This window comes from Nicotiana tomentosiformis, chromosome 9, assembly GCF_000390325.3.
Source record: "Nicotiana tomentosiformis chromosome 9, ASM39032v3, whole genome shotgun sequence".
Taxonomy (NCBI): Eukaryota; Viridiplantae; Streptophyta; class Magnoliopsida; order Solanales; family Solanaceae; genus Nicotiana; species Nicotiana tomentosiformis.
The window spans coordinates 27704987-27727781 of NC_090820.1; the positions used below are offsets into that span (position 1 = coordinate 27704987).

The 22795-nt window shown below is 36.0% G+C and overlaps 1 protein-coding gene across 1 annotated transcript; it reads right to left on the reverse strand.

The window, feature by feature from the left end:
• Positions 1–8943: 8943 nt before the first annotated feature.
• On the reverse strand, positions 8944–16163 carry LOC104092600 (pleiotropic drug resistance protein 1). The gene is made up of 20 exons (XM_009598235.4): positions 15596–16163; positions 15379–15499; positions 15092–15265; positions 14812–14971; positions 14643–14719; positions 13752–13805; positions 13272–13664; positions 12903–13184; positions 12487–12803; positions 12215–12375; positions 12026–12129; positions 11789–11945; positions 11502–11701; positions 11079–11411; positions 10701–10991; positions 10525–10608; positions 10080–10441; positions 9817–9988; positions 9473–9727; positions 8944–9375 (listed from the first exon to the last, which is right to left on the reverse strand). The coding sequence occupies exons 1-20, from the start codon at positions 15946–15948 to the stop codon at positions 9118–9120; spliced, it is 4308 nt and encodes a 1435-aa protein (XP_009596530.1). The 5' UTR covers positions 15949–16163; the 3' UTR covers positions 8944–9117.
• Positions 16164–22795: the final 6632 nt, after the last annotated feature.

Below are 22795 nucleotides of genomic sequence, written 5' to 3' on the forward strand. Positions count from 1 at the left end.
TAATTTGATGATTTGATATTGTTTTGAGTGATTCGAAGGTTCGACTAAGTTTTTATGTTGATATATGACTTGTTGGTATTTTTTGTTGAGGTCCCGAGGGCCTCGGGATGATTTCGGAAGGTTAACGGGAAGTTTGAAGTTGGAAAAATGCACCTGGTGCTGCTGTTTTGGTGTGGCCGCACCTGCTGGTTGGGAACCGCAGGTGCGAGTTTCGCAGGTGCGGAATTTAGTCGCAGGTGCAGGGTTTGGAAGCCTGGGGTTTTATCGTAGAAGAGAATGAGGGGTCGCACCTGCGAGACCTCAGGTGCAAAGAGGTGATCGCAGGTGCGAGTTTTAGGACCTTAAGTGAGTTCCGCAGATGCGGGATTTTGGGTGCAGAAGTGGAGGCCACAGGTGAGCTATTTGGACCTCATATGCGGTTTTGCTGGGCAGAAAGGCATAAATTGAACCCTTCGCGAATTTTGGTCATTCTTCACAATTTCAACTCGGGTTTTGGAGCTTTTGGAGGGTTTTGAAGAGAGAATCAAGGGGGTTTCGTTGAGGCAAGTTACTTGAGCCATAATACTTGTATATATGGTGATTTTCCGTTGTTTAATCATGGTAATTAGTGAAAATGAGGGGTTAGGGCTTGGAATTTTTGGAAAGTAATTTAAGGATTTGAAGGACCAAACGATGTCGGATTTTGATGAATTTGGTATGGTTAGACTCGTGAGTGGATGAGCTTTCTAGTTTGTGAATTTTGTCGGATTTCGAGACGTGGGCCAGGGGGCGGGTTTGAGCCAATTTTGGATTTTGGTCTAATTTTGTAGCTTTTCTTGTGGAATTCATTCCATTAGCGCATATTGATGGTATTGTGCTGATTGTGAATAGATTCAGAGCATTTAGAGGCCGAGTCTAGAGGCAAGAGCATTGCGGGGTAGAGATTTGACCGGTTTGAGGTAAGTAACGATTGTAAATCTAGTCCTGAGGGTACGAAACCCCGAATTTTGTATCATTCCACTATTTTTAGTGATGCACATGCTAGGTGACGGGCGTGTGGGCGTGCACTATTGGGGATTTATGACTTGGTCCGTCCCGTAGCAACTGTAAAGTTGCATACTTTGTTGAAACTATATGATACTTATATGTTTTAGAAAGAAATTCTGTAAATTGGGTTGAATGCCATGTTTGGGCCTTGCGCCAATGCTGTTTGGACCCTTAGGGGCTGTTTCTTACCATCCTCTCATTGTTTTCGATTGAAAATCTATACTTAGTCATGTTTATACTTGTTTACCGCATAACTCAGTTTTATGACTCTATTTTGATGCATATAAATATTTTGGGCCAAATGCCCTGTTTTACTTAGATGCCCGAGTGGCTTGAGAGGTTTATGACTGAGTGAGGCCGAGGGCCTGATTTGTGAGGATGAGTGTGGATCGGGGTTGCCCGCCTGCAACATACTTTATTATTATGGCACGTGAGTTGTCCGTGCAGATTATAGCGCTTGGGCTGAAGGAGCCCCTCCGGAGTCTGTACACACCCCCAGTGAGTGCAGGTACCTACTGAGTGCTAGTGCCGAGTGCTGAGTGACTGGAAGACATGAGTGATTGTGAGGTATGCCCGAGTGACAAGAGTGATTATAAGGTATGCCCCAGTGGCACGAGTGACTGTGAGGTTTGCCCGAGGGGCTGTATATGAGTGATGTTTTGCCTGAGGGGCTGTTTATGATTTCATCATTTTTGCTCACTTTTGCATTGATCCTTTGTTTGAAAAACTGTTGGAAAAATATATTTAAATAATTTTTACTTGAACCGGGTTTAAACGAGATGATTTGATTCAAACACTGATTTTTAAAGCCTATTGTACTTTACTGAGATTTCATGATATGAACGTTATATGCTTTATTGCTCGTCACTGCTGCTCAGTATTTATTTATTGTTGTTACTTACTGAGTTTTACTCCCTGCACCTTGTGTGAAGATTCAGGTGTAGCTGGACACGGTAGCGGTTATTGAGTGTTCTGGTTGCAGATATTTTTCTTGGAGATAGCAAGGTAGCTGTTCGGCGATCGCAGCCCTTGCTCTTCTCCCTCTTATCTTCCTCTAGTTGTATTTAGCTATTTTCCAGGTTGAGTTAGCCTTGATATTGTTAGAGAGATTGTAGTAGATGTTCATGACTAGTGACACCCCGATGTCGGGCTTTTCTTTTCCGCACTTCTGTTTTTTTTTATTCGAACTCCTTAAATGAAGGTTTTATGTTAAATAGTATTGAAATTATCTTTGAAATAAAAATATCGGTTTGTTTGGAAATGAATCGGCTTGCCTAGTTCCACGATAGGCGCCATCACGACAGATTAGGTTTTTGGGTCATGACACAAGGCCAGCACCCCACGCTATCCTGGGCACTGGTGACGGAAAATATCTCCTACTTCGCCTGGGACAAGGTTATTTCGGCCCAAGACCCCTCCCCAAGACCCCCTCCCCCCAACTCGTATAAAATCAAGTCTAAACCTAATTTGGAGGGTATCTAACATATTTTTAAGGGAGAAAACTTTGGAGGAGGAGAACATAAACCACGCTTGGAGCAAGGATTCTTAGTTTTGCTTCCCTTTAATCTCATAGTTTATTACTTCTAGAGTTTTGGGTGTTACTTGAACGTTGTAGTTTGAAACTTGAATTATTCTTATTATTTTGTCATATTGGTTTATTTATTCAATCTTGTGATTAATTATTTGATTGTTTGATCACCAATTAAATATTATCTACATATCTAGGATTGAACTCGGGAGAGGGAATTCTAGATGGGAATTCTACATTGCATATAAGATTGAGTAGAGAAAGATCTTGAACTCGAGCATCGGGAATGGATTTGCGGTTAGGATAGGAATATACCTAATTACCTTGCTTGGTTATTATACGGAAATTATTAATGCGTTCTTGTTAATCCTAATTTCATAGGAATATAGTCGTTAGGTTAGTTAAAATAGGCGAGTAGGCTACGAGTAATATTAATACTGTCAATCAATAAACCAGATAAATTAATTCGACAATTTAGGTAGAAAACTCAACGAGATTGTTAGCTAACCCATAGCTCTAGAATATCGTCTCTTATTGAATTCGTGTCTAATTTCGCCGACTTATTCCTTTAATCTCTTAGTTTGTTATTCTAGATTAGTTTGAGTTAATTATTTATACTTTAGGAATCGCTTGAATAGATTAATTATTTGGGTTTAATTTAGTTGGTAGTTAATCACAAGTCCCTTTGGGTACGATATCTGGACTTAATTAAAATCTTATATTACTTGTCGACCACGTATATTGCATGTGCGTTTGGGAACAACATAGTTTATTTCTGACATGAGTAGGCTCGTAATAGGACCCTAACCCTGGAACCCATCTTGCAATTGCTATCTTCTTCTCACATAGGTATGAGATAGCTCATATCACAAAGGTTTAGGTAATGTTTTAAAGGAATATTAAAGTTGATATTACCTTTTTTTCAAATAATCATCTTCTGATGATCCCAATTATTTATCGTTGAGTAGAATGTCAAATATAATTTCATAGTTCGGACGAAAGTTTACTTGTGCTCTGGATTTTGGTTAAATTCTTTCAGACTATGCTTTTTACTTTGTGTTACTAAAGAGCTACTTGTGTTTTCTTTAGGAAATTTTCATCCTTTGAGTTAAATTAGGAATTTTTGACTTTTATTTAAACCAAACCTGTGAGTTCGCCCTAATTATTGCTAGACGCGACATTAATCTTGTAAACTTGCAAATTTAAGGCTTTGTTTCTCACAATACCAATTTCTTTGTCAGGTTTTAATTGAAAGTGAACACACAAAAATATTAATTTCTCGAAGTCATGTACAGATTTTTTTTTTTGGGGGGGCATGTAGAGAATTCTTTCTATTTTTTTTCTTTTTTCTTTTTTTTTTTTAAATGGCGTGTGGAGAATGATGATGAAATTCAGAATTGCCAAATGCCCTTTATCGTTTGACTCTTCAAATCTAATCTAGAAAGAAGTAGGGGTGTTCAAAACCGAATCGAAATCGAAATCGAAGCTTAATGGTTTATTGGTATCGGGTTAACGGTTTAACGGATGGGGAACGGATTGAATTTTTTTTATTAACGGCTTATCGGTTTGGGGGCAGATTATTCAATTTTCTTAACGGATAATCCGCTAACCCGTTAAGAATATATATATATATATATATATATATATATATATATATATATATATATATATTAAATATCAAAAACCATTCTACTTCTTCCATTACTCTATCTCTAAGTTCTAACGCCTAATTCCTAAACAATCAGAACCCTTACGTATTATGCATCAGAAGATCCCAGGTTTGGCTTAGCTTAGCTTATTCTCCCACCCTACAACAAGATTGTTTAAGTTGTTGTCTATGGTTTACCTCTGCTTTTGTTTTTTTAAACTAATGTCTGTTGTCTATGTTTAATAGAAGAACAGCAGTGATGTGCCATAACTTTTTTCACTCTACAACACATGACACACTACATCATTCTTATGTAGGCATTAACAGACATGTATGTCTGGACTCAATGTGTAATTTTCTATTCTGAATTTGTATGCTAGGCGGTCAACAAACAATTAATGCACGCAATATAGATTGAATTAGGCCGATAAACCGCCCGATAAAAGCTAAACCGATATCAATCCGCCCGATATCTTATCGGGTGGCTAGCGGATTAATACATTTAAAAGCCGATAATCATTAAGCCAAATCGTTAAGAGTAATTAACCGCACAATCCGTCCGATAAGCAGCCCTAGAAAGAAGCTAGCTGAGCTGAGATTTTTCTTCTTACTTAGAAGTTGCTTAATATAATATAAACGACGAATATAGGGTCCATGAGATTAATATATCATATCATAATACTAATCAAAGTGCAATCAATTGATTAGTTGTCTTAATTACCATTTCTACTGTTTAAGAATTGTACAAACACTACAATTCATCAAATTTGCAATATTTTTTATCCGTATCAAATCTGTAATATTAAGAAAAGGGAAAATTACATTTTTTTTAATTATAAAATCTTTTTTGACGGGAAGTTCTGTTTTTTGACAATTAATATTCAAATTATCGAGTAACTTTCTTCTTTGACCAAAACCTTCTGGTCTTTTTACTTGACTTAGCAAAGCAAGAATAACGAACTGCGAGGATAGTAAAAGCACAGAAAAGAGATGCAGCCTTGTTCTTGTAGGTTAACGTCGTTGTTCATATGGAACAAATTTGCTCATATATTATTTTGAACATTTTCGCCGTTATAGGTTGAAACTCCGTTAATGGCAAGGACAAATAAAAACAAATCTACCTTGGCAAAAGTATGAATAAACTAAATTTTATACTGGATGATAAAATTGAGCAATCTACAGTAGCACAAGAACAAATTTGTACATTCTTAAAAAAATATCAAAAGATTTTTCATTTGATGCCAAAACGTCATTAACATAGGCACTATCAATAATAGACTTTGACAACTAAGAGACCTTCTCGAATGGCCTACAAATCGTAGAATTGTCTATGTTGGAATAGTTATTGCATAACGTTTTTCCATTGGATAGAAGTTGGATAGTTATACATTGCAGACCATTTTTTGGGCTACATTTCTCTCACAAGCAGCTCTCAAATCTTGAATTTCGACAAATACTGTCGCCGCTAGAAAACTGTCTAAAATCGTCCAAAAATATCGATTAAAATCGGTCAGAAAATTTGAAAAACCGATCGATTTCCGATCGATTTCCGACCGATTTTAATTCCTCGAAATTAGGCTGGTCAGTAATAAATAGCGACCGAAGTCGATCGCAATTTCCAACCGATTTTGATCGATCAATAAAATTTCACAAGAGACCAAAAAAGAAAAAATCTGCCAAAAAAACCGACCGAAGTCGGTCGGTATTTTTAATTATGCAATTAAAAAATGCACCATCTGGGAATCGAACCAGGGTCTGTACTGTGGTAGGATACTATTCTACTACTACATTATTTGTACATTTTGGTTTAAGACTATCTTTTATTTTATTTGTACTCTTTAATTGTATTTTCGTGCGAAAATATCCGACCGATTTCGGTCAATTTTATTAAAAATATAAAACTACCGACCGAAATCGGTAGTATTTTGAAGGCTCAAACTCTTTAATCTATTATTATTATTATTATTATTATTATTATTATTATAAGCAAAAGTGTTACAATATATTTCTTCGTTATTTGATTTGGGTTATTTTATACCAAATAGTTCATAAATTATGATAATTTTATTACATTAGTTTATTTATTATTTATTTTAGATATTCACTAATGAGTGTTACTTAATAGAATGAACTGCAATCATTGTTTAAATTGATTAGAAGGTGTAAATATTTTTAACAATGTCAATACTCAAAACTTAAACTATTATGTTGTGTACTTTCATTTTTTTTTCTTGTTTGTGATGATAGCCAAATCAAAATTTTCGCTTGGAGTTTCGGACCTCAACATCCGATAATCCACCACTTTATTCTTTGTGCTCTTCTTCCTATTTTTTAATTTTTTGGAATTTGCTATTTTTTATCGTAAATAATTCATTTGTTGTTTAGAAAGAATTTTTTTTTATTAGTGTACAAATTTTATAAAATAAATTTAAGAGCCTCTGAATATAATTTCGTCTTATGCCACGAGATCTTTAGAGAGCCACGGGTACAAATAGAAATTTTCCCTTTACGTGTTCAAATCAACTTTAGTTCTTTGATATATTTTACAGACATCATGTGAAAATTACTCAAACTTAAAGTTTTCAAACTTTGAACAGCAATCGCGCATGTGCCTATTATATAAACCCTTAAACTATTGTAATTTTGTTTTGATGTCCGACACATTTTTTCTAGAGTAGAAAATAAAGTTAAGCACCTTAGGGTGAAGTGAATTTAAATTTTTTATTATCTATATTTAGTCTTTTTTTAGTGCCCTTAACTAGTCTTATAAACTCTATTTGTCAAAAGGTTACAACTATAAGAAACTACCATTTTTCATGTATCATTAGCTCAATATAAACAGAAATTTTCTCATCCTTTTCTTCTTCTTCTTCCTAAAGATCAAGCAAAAATTACATGTAGAAATTGAAGCTTATTACTTTTTTCCTATTTTGCATATATAATATGGATGTCAGTTTGATACATGGCATTAAGAAGATTTTGAAGGCTCACAAAGTACTTTCATTGAAGAAGCTTCACCATTTTCCATCAAAGAAACTGCATAATCAAAGTGCAAAAGGTGAATATCTTTTTTACCGTTTTCAAATTATTGTGCTTAGGTGAAATTATAATATATCCTTTTTAGTTTACAATGTCCGGGTGATATTCCGATGCGAGTTCAGAATTTAGAGGTAGTGAGTTAAAAAATGAGTATGATTTTATAATATGTAGCATTTTAAGAAATATATTTTGTATATTTATATATAGTTCAAGCTGAAAGCAATGTGTTGAGTTAGACCCATTTAACTGGCCCTAAATCCGTCTAGTGTACTATTAATCTTTGATCAATTCTTGTTTTTGTTTTCTACAGAAGCAGTATTCTAGTAAGAAGCCACATTAATTCTTGCGCCAGTATATGTGCAAACTGAAAGTTCGTCATCTCTTAATCCAATATTCCAATCAGTCAAGATAGCAAAATTAACCTGGTTCCATTCCTATATGTAAGAATCAATTTCACAATAATCCTTACACCCTGAGTTCCAGAAGAAATCCAGGTATGGTAATATATGTTTATATTTCCGAACGTGTTCATTTTTTCACTTTTATCTTATTATTCAAACACTTAGGGCTCGTTTGGTTGGGAAACAAGTTATCCCGTGATTAATTATCTCGATATTAGTTATTCCGCCCTCCCATAGGGATAAGAAAATATTATAATCCCGAGATTAGTTATATCACAATTTTATCTCAGCCAAACGTCGGATAAACTCATCTCAAATTTAATTCCGGGATTAATTATCCCTTATCCTCGTACCAAACGAGCCCTTAGTATTCTTGAACAATTCAGAAAACATGTATACCTAATCTAATCAAGCTAGTCCAAGACAGTGATCAGCTTTATATGTTTCTCTTCTTAACCACAAATTTCATGTCGAGATGCGGATCCAGTATTTGAAGTTTATGGTACAACCACGCGCATCATGAATATTGATTGGGCTGGTAAGATTCGCGCACATACAAAACAACATATGTGCTGGTCTTTCTTGGCCATTTTTCATTTCCAGTATAAAAGCAGAACATCAAATCATGACTCACACTATTGCTAATCCTCTTCAAATTCAAAAATTGTTACAAGTTTTACATGCTTTTTTTACTAAGCCTCTGTTATTTACTGTGGATACACAATTTGTTAATCTGAATAGTTTTCATCATAATCTTGATTGTTGTATACCATTATCTTGTAACTGTCATTTATCTATATACTTTACTTACCTATCTCTTTTTATAAGGAAAAAATATTTACTACATAGAATAGAGGAGGGATGTCAGTATTTAACAGAAATAATACTGGTAACTAAGAACTTCAGATTGAAGTAATAGAATTACTAAATCATCATAAGTACTTAGATATATACAACTTTCGGTCTTCCATTTCTTGGTTCAAACTGTTAACTGAATTATCTCTGATTTCATCATTTTTATTCAAGAATCTACACATCTCAAGCATTATTTCTTGACTTATCCGTTTTCGCTCATTTCTTTGTATTTTTCTTCTATTTTTCTATTCCAATCCTTCTCTCTACTCTTCTTTTTTCCCTTTCTTTCCTTGTTTCAGAAGAAGAAATCACTGAAATTTGAATGCTTAAATCAACAATTGTCCCTATTATCAATACTCATTCTTTAGCTTGTGTTAAATCAACTATCTGTGCTGAAAAAATAAAACTATTTGGAGAAGAAGGTAAAACCAAAATGAAGCCAACCATGGAACAAAACTGCTGCTATGTTAATAAATAAAGTTTGGATTTCCAATGAATATTACAAGAACATACACCTAGTATTCAGAAGTTGAAAAGAAAAGACTTTCTCAAATAGTAACCTATACATACTAATTTTGTAACCACTGCTTCCTCAAAGCTCTTCAGTCGATTAAATTCACTTATCTTCTCTGGAAATTGAACGCCTTGATGGCAAAAGCAAATGTAAAGGCAAACACAAAGACATATGCAGTGAGCACAGCTGCAACAACTCCAAGAAAATCATGCTTAAACCCAAAGTAACGTCTCAAGAATTGTTCCACAGTTTCATTATCAGATAGTGTCGTTTGGATGTCTCCGAATTGTGATGCAACCAAACCATACAAGGTCCATGCAACAGGGTTAGCCCAGTAGTACCATCTCCACCATACAGGCATACGCTGTAGAAAACAAAACAAAAAAAGTCATTTTTTCGAGCTATAGATCCATTTTACATTTGTATCTTATAACTAGGATATACGAGTTTGAAGATCTTACAGGTCGTGGAACGATGAATCCTGAGAAGAGATTCCATACACCATAGAAGAAGGCAGCAACAATCGAAGCCACGTTTTGATTTGGTGTGACAGCCACACTCATCATACCATAGAATGTAAAGTACAAAAGGGTGAAAAACATGATGAACAAGTACCAAAAGAACTTGCCAACATCCCATTCGAATCCAATCATAGCATAGACGATGATACCATAAAACACAGATTGTACAAATATGTAAGGGATTTCAATGGAAACCTGCAATATAGGAAGTTTTCATGAATACTAGGAACTGAATTCAAATCTGAAGTTGGTATATTTACCAGAAAATAGAACTTGTTATTCACCTGTCCAAAGGCATAGGGGATGGCAGAGTACATTCCAGCAGCTCTTTCTCTGTAAAATACTGTACGCTCAACGGCTACAACTGGTTGCACTGATGATGCATTTTGTACACCAAGGAAGAGAACAGCAGCATACATTGATCCCATGGCGTTTAAAAGATCTTGGCTCTTGCTCCTACAGCAAATAAATTCCAGTTTAGTATTAAGGATTTTAAGTAGTAATCTACTTTCTATACTTGTTTTAGTTTTCATGCTTCTGTACTTACACTTTAGTACCAAGATCCCAGAACATTGTCCCGAAGATTAGTGCTATGAATGTCGTGAAGATGAATCTGACTGCGGTGTAAGCTGGATTACGCCAGTATGACCAGTGTTGCTTCCATAGGCAAGCCATACATTGCGTCCAGAATGATTGTGAGTATTGAGTTTCAAAATGCAAGTCCTTTGAACCAGGGCGAGGGACGCCTAATTCACTAATCAATGCTTTGTTCCTCCTGTACAGGTCTGAGTTCTTGTATACGTCGGTGAAATCAACGCCTAACATCATTTCTTGAGCCGAGGCTGTGACTTCTAACATCCAAGTTGCTGGGTTGTAACCCTCCTTGATTTTTGCTACCCCAGGATTTGACTGTATTCAAGGTAAAACTAAGGTCAGTGTTTGATCATATACAGTGGAAAAGGAAGAGTCATTTTCTCTTTAGTACAACTTACCTCAAAGTATTTGATCAAATGGCAAGAATGGCGACCCAATGGACCTACGTAAATCTCTTGTCCTCCTCGTTTCATTAGAAATAGCTACAAAGCCGCTTAAGAGTTTAGTACTCGATTTTATAAAAAGATAAAATATAAAGACTAGCTGGGTTGTGCTTAAATGATATGAAATCCACCTCATCAAAGGCTTCAAAAATGTCGATGCTAGGCTGATGAATAGTACAAACAACGGTTCTTCCAGTATCGACAGTGTTCCTAACCGCTCTCATAACAATCGCAGCAGCTCTTGCGTCCAGCCCTGAAGTTGGTTCATCCATGAAAATGATAGAGGGGTTTGCTACCAATTCAACCGCAATGGTCAATCTTTTGCGTTGCTCAGTTGAGAGACCGTTGACTCCTGGCAACCCGACTAAGGCTGATCTTAAGGGTCTAAGCTCAACAAGTTCCATAACTTCATCAACAAACATCTGCAAAAAGACAAACAAAGAAAATGTTAAGAAAACTGCTACTTTCTCAAATGGTTTGAAGGATGAGAGAATTTCAGAGGAATTGACCTTTCTAGTTGTTTCATCAACATTTTGGGGTAAACGAAGCCATGCTGAGTAAACCAGGGACTCGTAAACTGTAACATAAGGTGAATGGATGTCGTTCTGCTCACAGTAACCAGAAATACGAGCAAAGGTTTCTTGCTTCTTGGGATAGCCAGAAATCTTGATGTCGCCGTCAATGTATCCTCCTGTTTTTCTTCCCGCCAAAACATCCATTAATGTTGTTTTACCAGCCCCACTAACTCCCATCAAAGCCGTGAGAACACCTGGTCTGAAAGCTCCACTCACACCCTTTAGAAGTACCAATCTATCTTCACCAGCACCTTGTTCTTTCATTTCCTGCGAGTAGTCACAAGTTTAGTTAAATATATTAATCTAAAGGTAGCGATGTTGACATAGGCGCTAATTTCTCATTTAGTAACAAGTCACCTGAGGCATGTCAACGGAGTATACAACATCATCGAAGGTGATAGAATGGGGTTCAAATGGAAGAACCATTCCCTTCTTATTATTATTTTGGCTCTCAGTGATAGAATCTCCTCCATCTGTGCTAGTTATCTGGGATGAAACTTCAACATTTTCAGCATTCTCACCGTCTTCTGGTAGCACTGCTTGTGGCTTATCAAATGCTGCAGATATTTACAGTATGTTAGTAATTTTACTTTTTTGATTCTCTTGGTGAAACATGAAATGGTAATACTCATAGGGAAACTCACGGTTGAGAAAAGCGAGTGCAAGACTGTAGCAGAAGTTAAACACAATTGTAAATCCGACAAGTGCCCCAACACCAATCCAGTACCAGTATGCCTCGGGAAAGAATCCTCGAGACTTCACAACTGTAGTTCCAAGGGTCTCGTTTCCACCTGACACAATCTGATTTATGAGAGCGGAAGTTAGCATTCATAGACGGAAAGGATACATGATTGAAGGTGGAATTAGTTATAGAGCCTTACATGATTCCATTTTTTCCCATCGAATTCGTTCACAAGAATTGAATTCACTGAATACATCATCGGCGAAGTCCAGTAACCCCAAATCCACCAGCTTTTCACATCATCTGCACCATTAGGCAAAATAAACATGAACATTAGTAGGTTTGGTTTAACAAGAAAAGATTTTCTGCATTAAATCACAAAATATACCTCGTGAAAGGACGAAACCACCCAATGCAAATTGTAAAAGAAGAGCAAATGATCCAAATGTACTCGCAACTCCCATGGTCCTTCCCATTGCCCCAATGAATCTAAACAATCCTGATGCCATCTGGTTTACAACTATAAGCAGCAAGAAATGTTTCAAAAATCTGCAAAAAAAAAAAAACAATAGTGATTAACAATCGTGGGGAGAAAATAAGTACGTATTAGTTAAGATATCATCATCACTGGCTTGTGTAGCCTATATATACTCCGCATACCTTGAAATATTAGGATCAAATCCAATGACATAATATGTTAAGATCACCCAAAGACCGACTTCAACAAGTGTTACAGGGATTTTGAGGATCCATGATGGAAGTGCATAAGCCCATGAAGGGAAAAAGAGAAGGTCTCTTTGCTTGTAAAAGACGGGAAGCTTGAAAATTGTCATGGCAAGCTCAGACATCCCGTTGAACATAATCATAATCACCACGAAAAAGAGAGCACCGGCATATATTCCTCCATCATCTGTAGTATCTCGTGGCATCTCAGTACGGAAGAAGAGTGTCATTGTTATAAGAGCCATTATCGTAAGCTGACAAGACACAGGCAAATACAAAGCAAACATTAGAACGTTCGTGCACATGGATATGACAAGATAAAGGACTTAAATCAGAATTTCAAATAGACCAACCTGAGAGAACTTGAACATGTAAACAAACGAGTTCCTCTTCATTAGTAGAAGTTCTCTTTCAGTGCAAACCTTCAACAGCTCTTTCTTTCCTATACCATACTTATCATTAGTCAAAGCAGCAGGGTGACATTTGGTCTTGTCAAATGGAGTAGCAAGCTCGTCGCCTAGTTTCCTTCCAACATGAAAAGACTCATATGCCTCAGCAAATTCTTTCGATGTGATAAACCTATAACGCTCATTCCTCTTTGACCAATATTGCTGTTGATCTTTCTTTGATGTCACCTGCAAAATCAAACTTTCAACATTAGAACCGATTTTTCATCAATGCTTCTAAACTTTATCGTTCTTTGTTTCTTTGGGAAAACATACTTCTTGCAAGAAGTCGGCCACGCCTTTTCTCTGGGGGCATTTGAATCCCATGGATTCAAAGAACTCGAGCACATCATCACGCGGACCCTGATAAACAATATACCCGTCGGATAACAGGATAATATCATCGAACAGGTTGTAGGTCTCGGGGGCAGGCTGCAACAGAGAAATAACAGCAGTTCCCTTCAAGATTTGAACAGATTGCCTTAAGGAATTCACAATGGAGTATGTTGTAGAACTGTCCAATCCAGTTGATATTTCATCCATGAAAAGTGCTTTAGCTGGTCCAACAAGCATTTCACCGGTCGTCACACGCTTCTTTTGTCCTCCTGAAATACCCCTTATCATATCATCTCCCACCATAGTATCAGCACAAATATCCAGTCCCAAAATCTGCAGCAGTATATATTCATTGTTGTAATTCAATCTTTGTTATTTATAATTCACATGTAAAACATGATTGGATATTGTAAGTGTTACCTTAAGAACATAATCTGTAACAACATTGGCTTCTTGTCCTTCTGTTGCTGCAGCCTAAATTCCACAAAAAAATACAGCGTATGATTACTTTTAACAAAATGAAGGTTCATTTTCATAAATGGATTGACAAGTTTCCTAATTAGATATATCTGCTATGTATTCTTTTCAATTTTTTATTTCCAAAGGTTATTGATTAAATTATTAATATCCTGAGGCCTGGAGCAAAAAGGACATAATTTATACTAATATACACTAACAAAAAAAACTCGCTACACAAGTCATCTCGCGCAGATAGTTTGCCCTAATATACACTAACAAGTTTTCAAACTTTCTGTATTAACTTGTCTAGGAAATGGCAAATTGTCTGTATAATGAGAAAAAACTTTTCATTGTTGCGTATGTGTGTTTCTTTTTTTACTTTTTACGTTTTTACTGTTGTTTCAATTGCAACATTTGAAGTAATCTAAAGTCAATGTGAAGTATGAATAAGAATAAATTACAACTGCCACTTGGAATTATATAAGGTCGTTTCTCCTTTTGATTCTCTTTCCGATAGCTTTTTGTTTGCTTTTGCTAAATTTCTTCCTCCTACCTAGTGGTTTCTTTACAGTAGTGGGGTCAAAAGTGTAATATAGTCTTACTTTGTTAGCCACCTTATTGGACCCGAGGAATACTACTATTTAAATATTACTCCACTAAACAGCTGTCCAATAATTTTGTAATAATAAATTCATTTTTTCTGAACAGAGTACGTGTATACTAGTGTGTCTTTTTCTCTATTATTTCTGTCGGGTCTGTTAAGAGATTAATATATTTCTTTTTGTGGGTTGAAGATATTTCTACTATTAAATCATTTTCACACAACTAAACACAGTATAGCTCAAGTCTAACCTTCATATAGATGTCAATATCAGCATCTGGTTTGATATTAGCTGCTTTTTCTCTTCTTGACAGCTCAGCTAACATTTCTGCAAAAAATGACAAGAAAATTAATTTTATTACTTACTTTAATATTTCAATTTTAACCAAACAAAAAATTTATTACAATTAAAATACTAACCAAAACGAGAGCCAACGCCTTGACATCTTGCAGAAAACTCCAAAGTTTCTCTAACAGTCATTTCTCCAATATGCAAATCATGTTGACTAATATAAGCTGCTGTTCTTTGTGGCACAAATTCATGTAATTCATGTCCATTATATGACACCTTCCCCGTTACCTGATTTTCCAAGAAAATTAAAAAAATAATAAATATTTTTTGTTTATATGTTTATGTTTCTAGACATAAACATAAATTAATCGGACCAGTGAATTTCGATACGAAGAAAGATAATTTTACCTTTAGAGCAGGATCAAGTTTTCCAGCCAAAGCTAACAACAAAGTTGTTTTTCCAGAACTAGGAGGTCCCAAAAGTAGAGTCATTCTACAGGGCTTGATAATACCACTAATATCCTTAAGAATAGTAAGTTGCCTCTTTCTACTTGGAAGAATATGCAAAGAGTTCAACAATGTCTAGAACCAAAAAAATAAAAATAGTTATAAATTTTTTTGTTAGATTCAAGAAAACTTTTAATCAAATTAGTAACGAGTTGATAATAAATAAAAAGGAATTATCATCTTTTTACCTCAACAAAGTTAGTCATGAAGTTCATAAATGTAGGCAAACCTCTACTTCCCACATATGCATCTGCATCAATATTTAGATGCTCATATCTCACTTCTATTGTTGGCAAATCAATTCCAACCCTGCAATTTTAAAAAAAAAACATTAATAACTAATTCAAAGCCTTATCCGGTGCGAATCTGAATTAATCAAAGAATATAAAAATACTTTATATTTACCTGTCAATTCTGTTCTTGAGTTTCAACAAGAACTTCTCATTATCTTCGTCAGCAACTTTAACAAGTCTCTCAAGCAAATTCTTTCTTTCTTGAAAACCAAGATCATTGATATCAACTTCAGCAGCAGCACCTTGTGATCCAAATAAAAGACCTTTTCTTAATCTATCAAAAGTTGGAAGTTTTTCAAGAGCAGCCCATTTAAGTGCTTCTTCATCATCTTCATCTCTAGATGAACGTGAGAAAATTTCTACACCATTATTTCTCCATATTGAATTGCTATTTGCCCTTAAACTCCCTCTCGTACTTCCTCTTAAACTACTCCCTCGCAAATTACTTAAATTTGCTGGCTCCATCTTGTAACCAAAACACTTAAATCACAACTTAAGACTCAATGCACTAATATTTTTTTATAATCACAAACTTGGATTAAAAAGAAATGAACCTCAAATAATCCCAAATGACACAATGGGGTGTCAAGAAATTTCGAGTTTTTTTTTTTTTTGGGCTTTAGAGAGATGTAGTTCTCTCTGTTTCAAAATGGTTAAAATGAACAAAAGAAAGAAAAGAGTTGCTGTTTAAGTCTAAAGGTTTGAGAGGGTTTATATAGTCAACTATTTCAAAATAGGCGGCTGTTAAATTTGATGAAGGTCAGCATAAAAAGAAAAAAGAAAAAAGAAAAAGGAAAATTTGTGACTTTAGTCCCTTAGAATTTGATGATTCTGATCTTGGTCCATGTAACGTTTGGTTAAGCACGTTTAACTTTTAATTAATTGGTATTTTCTTTTTCATCTCGCTAACCGTTAATCTCACAAATTTAGCTAGTAAGTGCAACACCATTAAATTATCGATGTGTTACGTTAAATTTATAATATTCTTACAAATTTGAGAGTAATGTAGAAATACTTTAAATATGAAATCCTTCTAGCATAGAAAGACCAAAAACACATATTTGAGCTAATTGAGGGTGAAATGTGCTTGGCCAAATGTATCAGGACCAAAGTTAAAATATACTAATGATTGAGAGACCAAAAGTACAATTATGCAAAATAAAATATATGTATTGTATTCATTGAAAATATAAACTACTTTTATTGGAATATTGATTACTATAAGCATGTGGAGAGTACAGACATAATATTTGAAAACCCCAAATGCCACTTTCTTTGAATCTTCATAATAACCACACGCTTTAAAATATACTTCCACTTACTTAGAAGTTGCCTAAAATAATATTACAAAAATAAAGAGGAATAAGGCTAATAAATGATGGTAGAAATGGGAAGAAACAATGGATGTATGGGGCATGGGGTCACTGATGACCTAATTGACGGTCTCAACTCTCAACTTGTAACTATACAGTATGAACTTAATTTTGTCGACATTTATTACCTTTATCCGATTTTTTCTACTTGGAGTTGCCTCATCTTTGATTGCATTTGCCTATCATTCTTGAATCTCGATTGACTTATTTCTATGTTCATACAAATGCTTATATTACTTCCGGTTCCAAATATTAATAGTTTTAGCAAATTAAGTTTATTTTGAAAAATAGTGGACAGTTTGAAAAAGTCACTTATTTCTACCTTTAATGTTTCAAGTAGTGAAATGGAAATTACATAAGACAATTAAGGAGAGAAAGTAGTTTGTAAAAATATACTTATTATTAGAGCTGGCCCTTAAAACTATCAATTTTCTTCTTGTAGCACTCCTCAAATCTATAAAAGTTTCAAGACACGCTAAATATAAAATTTAATTTTTTTTTAATCTTGCCTTGAGTGCATAAAATTATACTTCTATTACGGATTTAAACCCTTTTGATTCACTTTTGAGTTACTTTTCTATTTATAAATAATTAGATATATAATTAGAAAAATATTAATAATTTTAATATTATCAAACAAAAAAAAAATGGGGAAAGCGGGGAGCCTAAAGCTCATAAAGGGCTGTTGGAAGGCAAAAGGATTAACAATCCTTATACGAAAAACATAACCAGTGTTTCTATTCACTCACGAAATTGAGGTTGCCTTACTCACGCATGCAACGGAAATTTCTAAGGTTCTTTAAAAATTACTAATTCTTGAACTTAGGAATATAAAATTTTCTATTGTCAATTATCCTACAATAGTAGTAGGTAAGAATTAAATTGTTAATTCCCTTCTTTCTCTGTATCAACAGTAAGTTCCATGTTTAGGTGTGAAACTTTAAAATTAATTTAAATGCACTAGTTGTTGTAAAGTCGATTGTTTGACGGGTATAAATTGGACTGGGGCCTACGTATTGGCTCGAAAAGTTTTGAGATGAGTTGATATAACTCTTTACTAAAGTGGCTTAACTCACAAAAGCACGCATACAAGGTGTTTGATGAATTGGTTAAAATAGTTAATATGTACTTAATTGGAGCGAGTGAGTACCTATTAACTTAGAATTGATCTGGCTAAAGTTTAGATGAATTATTTTGATATATGTGCATAAATTTTTAAACTTTTGTGTTATTCTTATATGCCATTTTCATGTTGAAAATTCATTAAGAAGCAAGAATCTTTAAAAATACTTTTGAATGTTTATTTCATGCTTTTGCCATGCTTTACATTTAAGGATGCCACTATGAGTATGTATAGGTTGTTCCAGAAAAGATTTAGACTTGAATGGTCAAGAAAGTTGAGAGGTTGATTTAGATCCTAGCGAGGTCACATGGAATAATTTATTATTAAAGTATTTTTGGGAGTATCCTCTATTCTGAGAAGGGATCATCGTCGAGGCCGAGGGTCCTGATCAAGGTATTGACTTTCTGAAACTACTTGTGCCAAAGTAGGGAGCACAATTTACTTATCCAGACTAAGGTATAATACATGAGCGCTGAGAATCACGAAGCGAGTGGCACCTCGTGGATTGGGCTTATTCGACCAGGTTGGGATCGAACCCATGCCGATCACATGGTGACTATGACAGAAATAAGTCTAGATAGTTGGAACTCCCGAAGCATAAAGTGAAGTATTTTTTTTAGATAAGAAAGAAAAAAAAAAGAATTTCTTTTAGAATATTCATAAACTGTTGTTATGCAATTAGTTTAGAATTGTTCGTAGAAGTTTTATGTTTTTCATGCATTTAGAATCTTTGCTTATAATATATATTTTATTAAAGTTTCGTCCCATGTCGTTGAAACTCACTGAATACAATGGATGGTACTGACATTCTCTTTGGGGAACCTACATTGGTCTGCGGTACAACGTAGGAACCGGTTTTGCAGGCAAGCAGGCTAAAGGTTAGGACTTCCCTCACATCTAGTGCTATTGGTGAGCTCCGCTTTTATTCATGGAGTACTCCTTCGAGTAGTCAATATTTAGCTATTTCTTCATTTACTTGGAGAAATGGCCAGAAAATCTTATCTCCTGAGCAGTGCGTCAGTTTATCAGTAGAGGCTTCATAGACACAGACGGTGGGTTAAGATTCAGGTATTTTTTATAATAACTTTGCAGTATTTCAGTAGTTACTACGAATAAAGTTTTGGAGTTGGTTTATTTTAGATATTCAAATTAATTAAAAGTATTTGGTTAAAGTATTGCCTTGTTGCATATAGAGTTTGAGGTTATAATATTTTTGATAAGCGGAGATGGTTTGCTCAGTCAAATTTAGCGACCAGGTGCCGATCACATCTTGTTCAGAAAATAGGTCGCGACAAACTTGGTATTAGAGCCATGTATATGGAGTCCTAGGGGGGTCTATGAAGTTGTGTCAGTAGAGTCTTATTTATGGATATGAAGCGCGACATACTTATAAATAGGAGGCTATAAGCATTTAGGAAAAGTCCTATTATTTTTTCATACTTTAGATCGCGCAATAGAGCCTACTTCTAAGAAATTATCTAATATATTCATTTCTCCAAAACTCGCAGAAATGGCTCGTAATCGTAACTCTGACAGCGATACTCAGGATGTTGCTCAAGAAACTATTGCTACTATTGTGGCTCAAGTTAGAACTAAGAAGGCTTCAACTTAGAAAAGGAAGGGTAAATCTACAATGGGGTTCAAGTATCGCGGGTTGAACATGAAGAAGGGGTGGATCATGATGAGCAAGTACCTCAGGATCCAGTGCCACCCCCAACAATAGTTCCGGCTCAGACAGCTATATCTCTAGAGGTGGGTCAGATGTTTAATGTTGCCAATAGTGTTATGGAGATGTTTAAAGCCTTCATGGCCTACCAAAATGAGAGAAGAGCTGAGATTCTACCTCAATCAAATAGACAGAATAATTCTGAGTTCTCAAGAGTGAATGAATTTTTGAAGCTGAGTCCTCCATTGTTCTGGGGTATTATAGTGTATGAAGATCCAATGTTGTGGCTGGAGGGTGTCAAGAAATTCCTCCGAGCGATGAAAGCATTTGATGATGAAGCTATGGAGTTGCCTGCCTACCAGCTTAAAGATATGGGTGGCGCTTGGTTCGAGATGTGGGAAAATGAAAGAGATGAAGATGATAGTCCGCCTACTTGGGAAGAATTTGAAGAGGCCTTCATGGCTAATTTTATACCAGAAGAGGATACGGAAGCTAAGGCTACAGAGTTTGAGTAGCTCAAGCAAGGGAATAAAAGTGTGCAAGAGTACTACATAGAATTTATAAGTTTGGCTAAGCATGCTCCTCAGGTTAAGACATAAAAAGCAAAGATCTGCAGGTTTGTTGGCGGTTTAGCTTACCGCATTAAGGATACGACATCAGCTGCAGCGCTAGGAATGACAACATTCTCCTCTATTGTAGTTTTCACCAAGCACTTAGAAAAAGACAGACAACAAAGGAGAGGAAAAAAAAGAGCATAACAAGAAAGCTCGGACAACGGGCGGGTTTAGTGGTACATCTAGCTGAGGAGGAAGGGGGGTCATTAGCACCAGCTTAGTCCAGTCATCATTCGGGTGGTGGGTCTTCCTTCAGACATACTCAAGGTTATGGAAACCACTCTCGCCAGAATTAGAATTTTTGAACACCATCCTCATATAGCCAGAGTCATGTTGAGCAACATTCACAACACCAAGGTCTTTGTGGTACATGTAAGTGGTAACATTCAGGTCAGTGCAAGTTCGGGTTCCACGGTTGCTATCATTGTGGAGACAGTGGTCATATAAAGGCAAACTACCCAAAGTTGTGATATAACTTCAGTGGGGGATCAACTCGTCCTTCTAGTTCCTCAGATACTAAAGTTGCACCACCTCAGGCTCATGGTTCTCATAATCAGGCCAGGCATAAAGCGGGCAGAGGTGCAGATCTAGTTACTCAAGGAGGGGGACAACCCCATTTGTTTGCTACATATCGTCAGAGTGCAGAGGCATCTACAAAAGTTATTACAGGTATACTTTTAGTCTGCTCACATAATGCTTATGCCATAATTGATCCAGGTTCAACATTTTCGTACGTGACTCCATACTTTGCAATTAACCTCGAGCTAGAAACTGAATAGCTTAGTGAGCCATTCCTAGTATCTACTCATGTTAGCGAGTCAATGAAAACCACAAGAGTCTATAGAGGTTGTATAGTTTAAGTCCATGGTCGCAATATCGAGGCTGATCTCATAGAGTTAGAAATGGTGAATTTCGATGTGATTATGGGTATGGATTGGTTGTCTTCCTATTATGCCATATTAGATTGATGTGCCAAGATAGTAAGGTTCCAATTTCCAAATGAAGAAGTCTTAGAGTGAAAGGGTAGTTTCACATCGCTTGTAAGTAAGTTTATTTCTTACCTTAAGGCACAACGAATGATTGGTAAGGAGTGTCTCGCCTATTTGGCTCACATCATTAATCCAGAATCAAAACCACCAGCTCTTCAGTCTATGCCAATTGATAGAGAATTTTCAGAAGTTTTTCCAGATGACCTTCCCGAACTTCCTTCTAAAAGAATCATAGACTTTGGCATCGATCTCATGCAAGGCACTCAGCCCATATCTATACCTCCTTATAGGATGGCTCCAGCAGAACTTAATGAGTTGAGGGAACAGTTGAAAGACCTTCTTGACAAGGGCATCATCAGGCCGAGTATTTCACCGTAGGGTGCCCCGGTCCTGTTTGTCAAGAAGAAAGATGGGTCTCTCAGAATGTGCGTCGACTATCGGCAATTGAATAAAGTTACCATTAAGAACAAGTACCAACTGCCAAGAATTGATGATTTATTCGGAACCAATGCACTTGAGTGAGACAGAGGAAAGTGGAATTTCATGTGTAGGGGTGAAATCCGGAGATCTACGAAGGAACGCCAAAAGCGAAGGCAGCTCTCTGGGTCCCTAACGACGTTGAGGTGTGAAAGCCAACTTCAGGGTGCAACATTCTTTTTAAAGATAGACTTGAGGCCGGGGTACCATCAATTGAGAATAAAAGAAGAGGATATATCTAAAACAACCTTTAGAACTTGCTACGGGAACTATGAATTTCTAGTAATGTCCTTCGGGTTGACAAATGCTCCAGTTGCATTCATGGACCTCATGAACAGAGTTTTCAAGTCATTCCTTGATACATTTATTGTCGTGTTTATAGACAATATTCCGGTATACTCTAAAAGCAAGGAAGAGCATGCAGAGCACCTCAAGATAGCCTTGCAGACCTTGAAGGAGAATGAGCTTTATGCCATGTTTTCAAAATGTGAGTTCCGGTTGCAGCCAGTGGCATTCTTAGGCCACGTGGTATCTAATGAAGGCATAAAAGTAGACCCTCAAAAGACAGAAGCAGTCAAGAACTGGCTAAGGCCGACAACGCCAACCGAAATAAGAAGTTTCTTGGGATTAGTTGGCTACTATAGAAGGTTTGTACATGGATTTTCCTCACTTGCAGCTCCATTAATGAAGTTGACTCAAAATGCAGTTAAGTTCCAGTGGTTAGACGCTTGTGAGTAGAGCTTTCAAGAGTTAAAGAAGAGGTTGACCACTGCACTTATGTTAACCTTGTAGATAGGTTCGGGTGGGTTCACGGTGTATTGTGACGCCCCCAGAGTTGGTCTTGGTTTTGTTCTTATGCAAGATAAAAAAGTTATTGCTTATGCTTCTAGACAGTTAAAGAATCATGAGAAGAACTACCTCACACACGACTTGGAGAGCTTGCAGTAGTGGTGTTTGCATTAAAGATATGGTGACACTACCTTTATGGCGAGCATTCTAAAATGTTTATAGATCACAAAAGCCTCCAATACACTTTCAAGTAGAAAGAATTAAATTTGAGACAGAGAAGG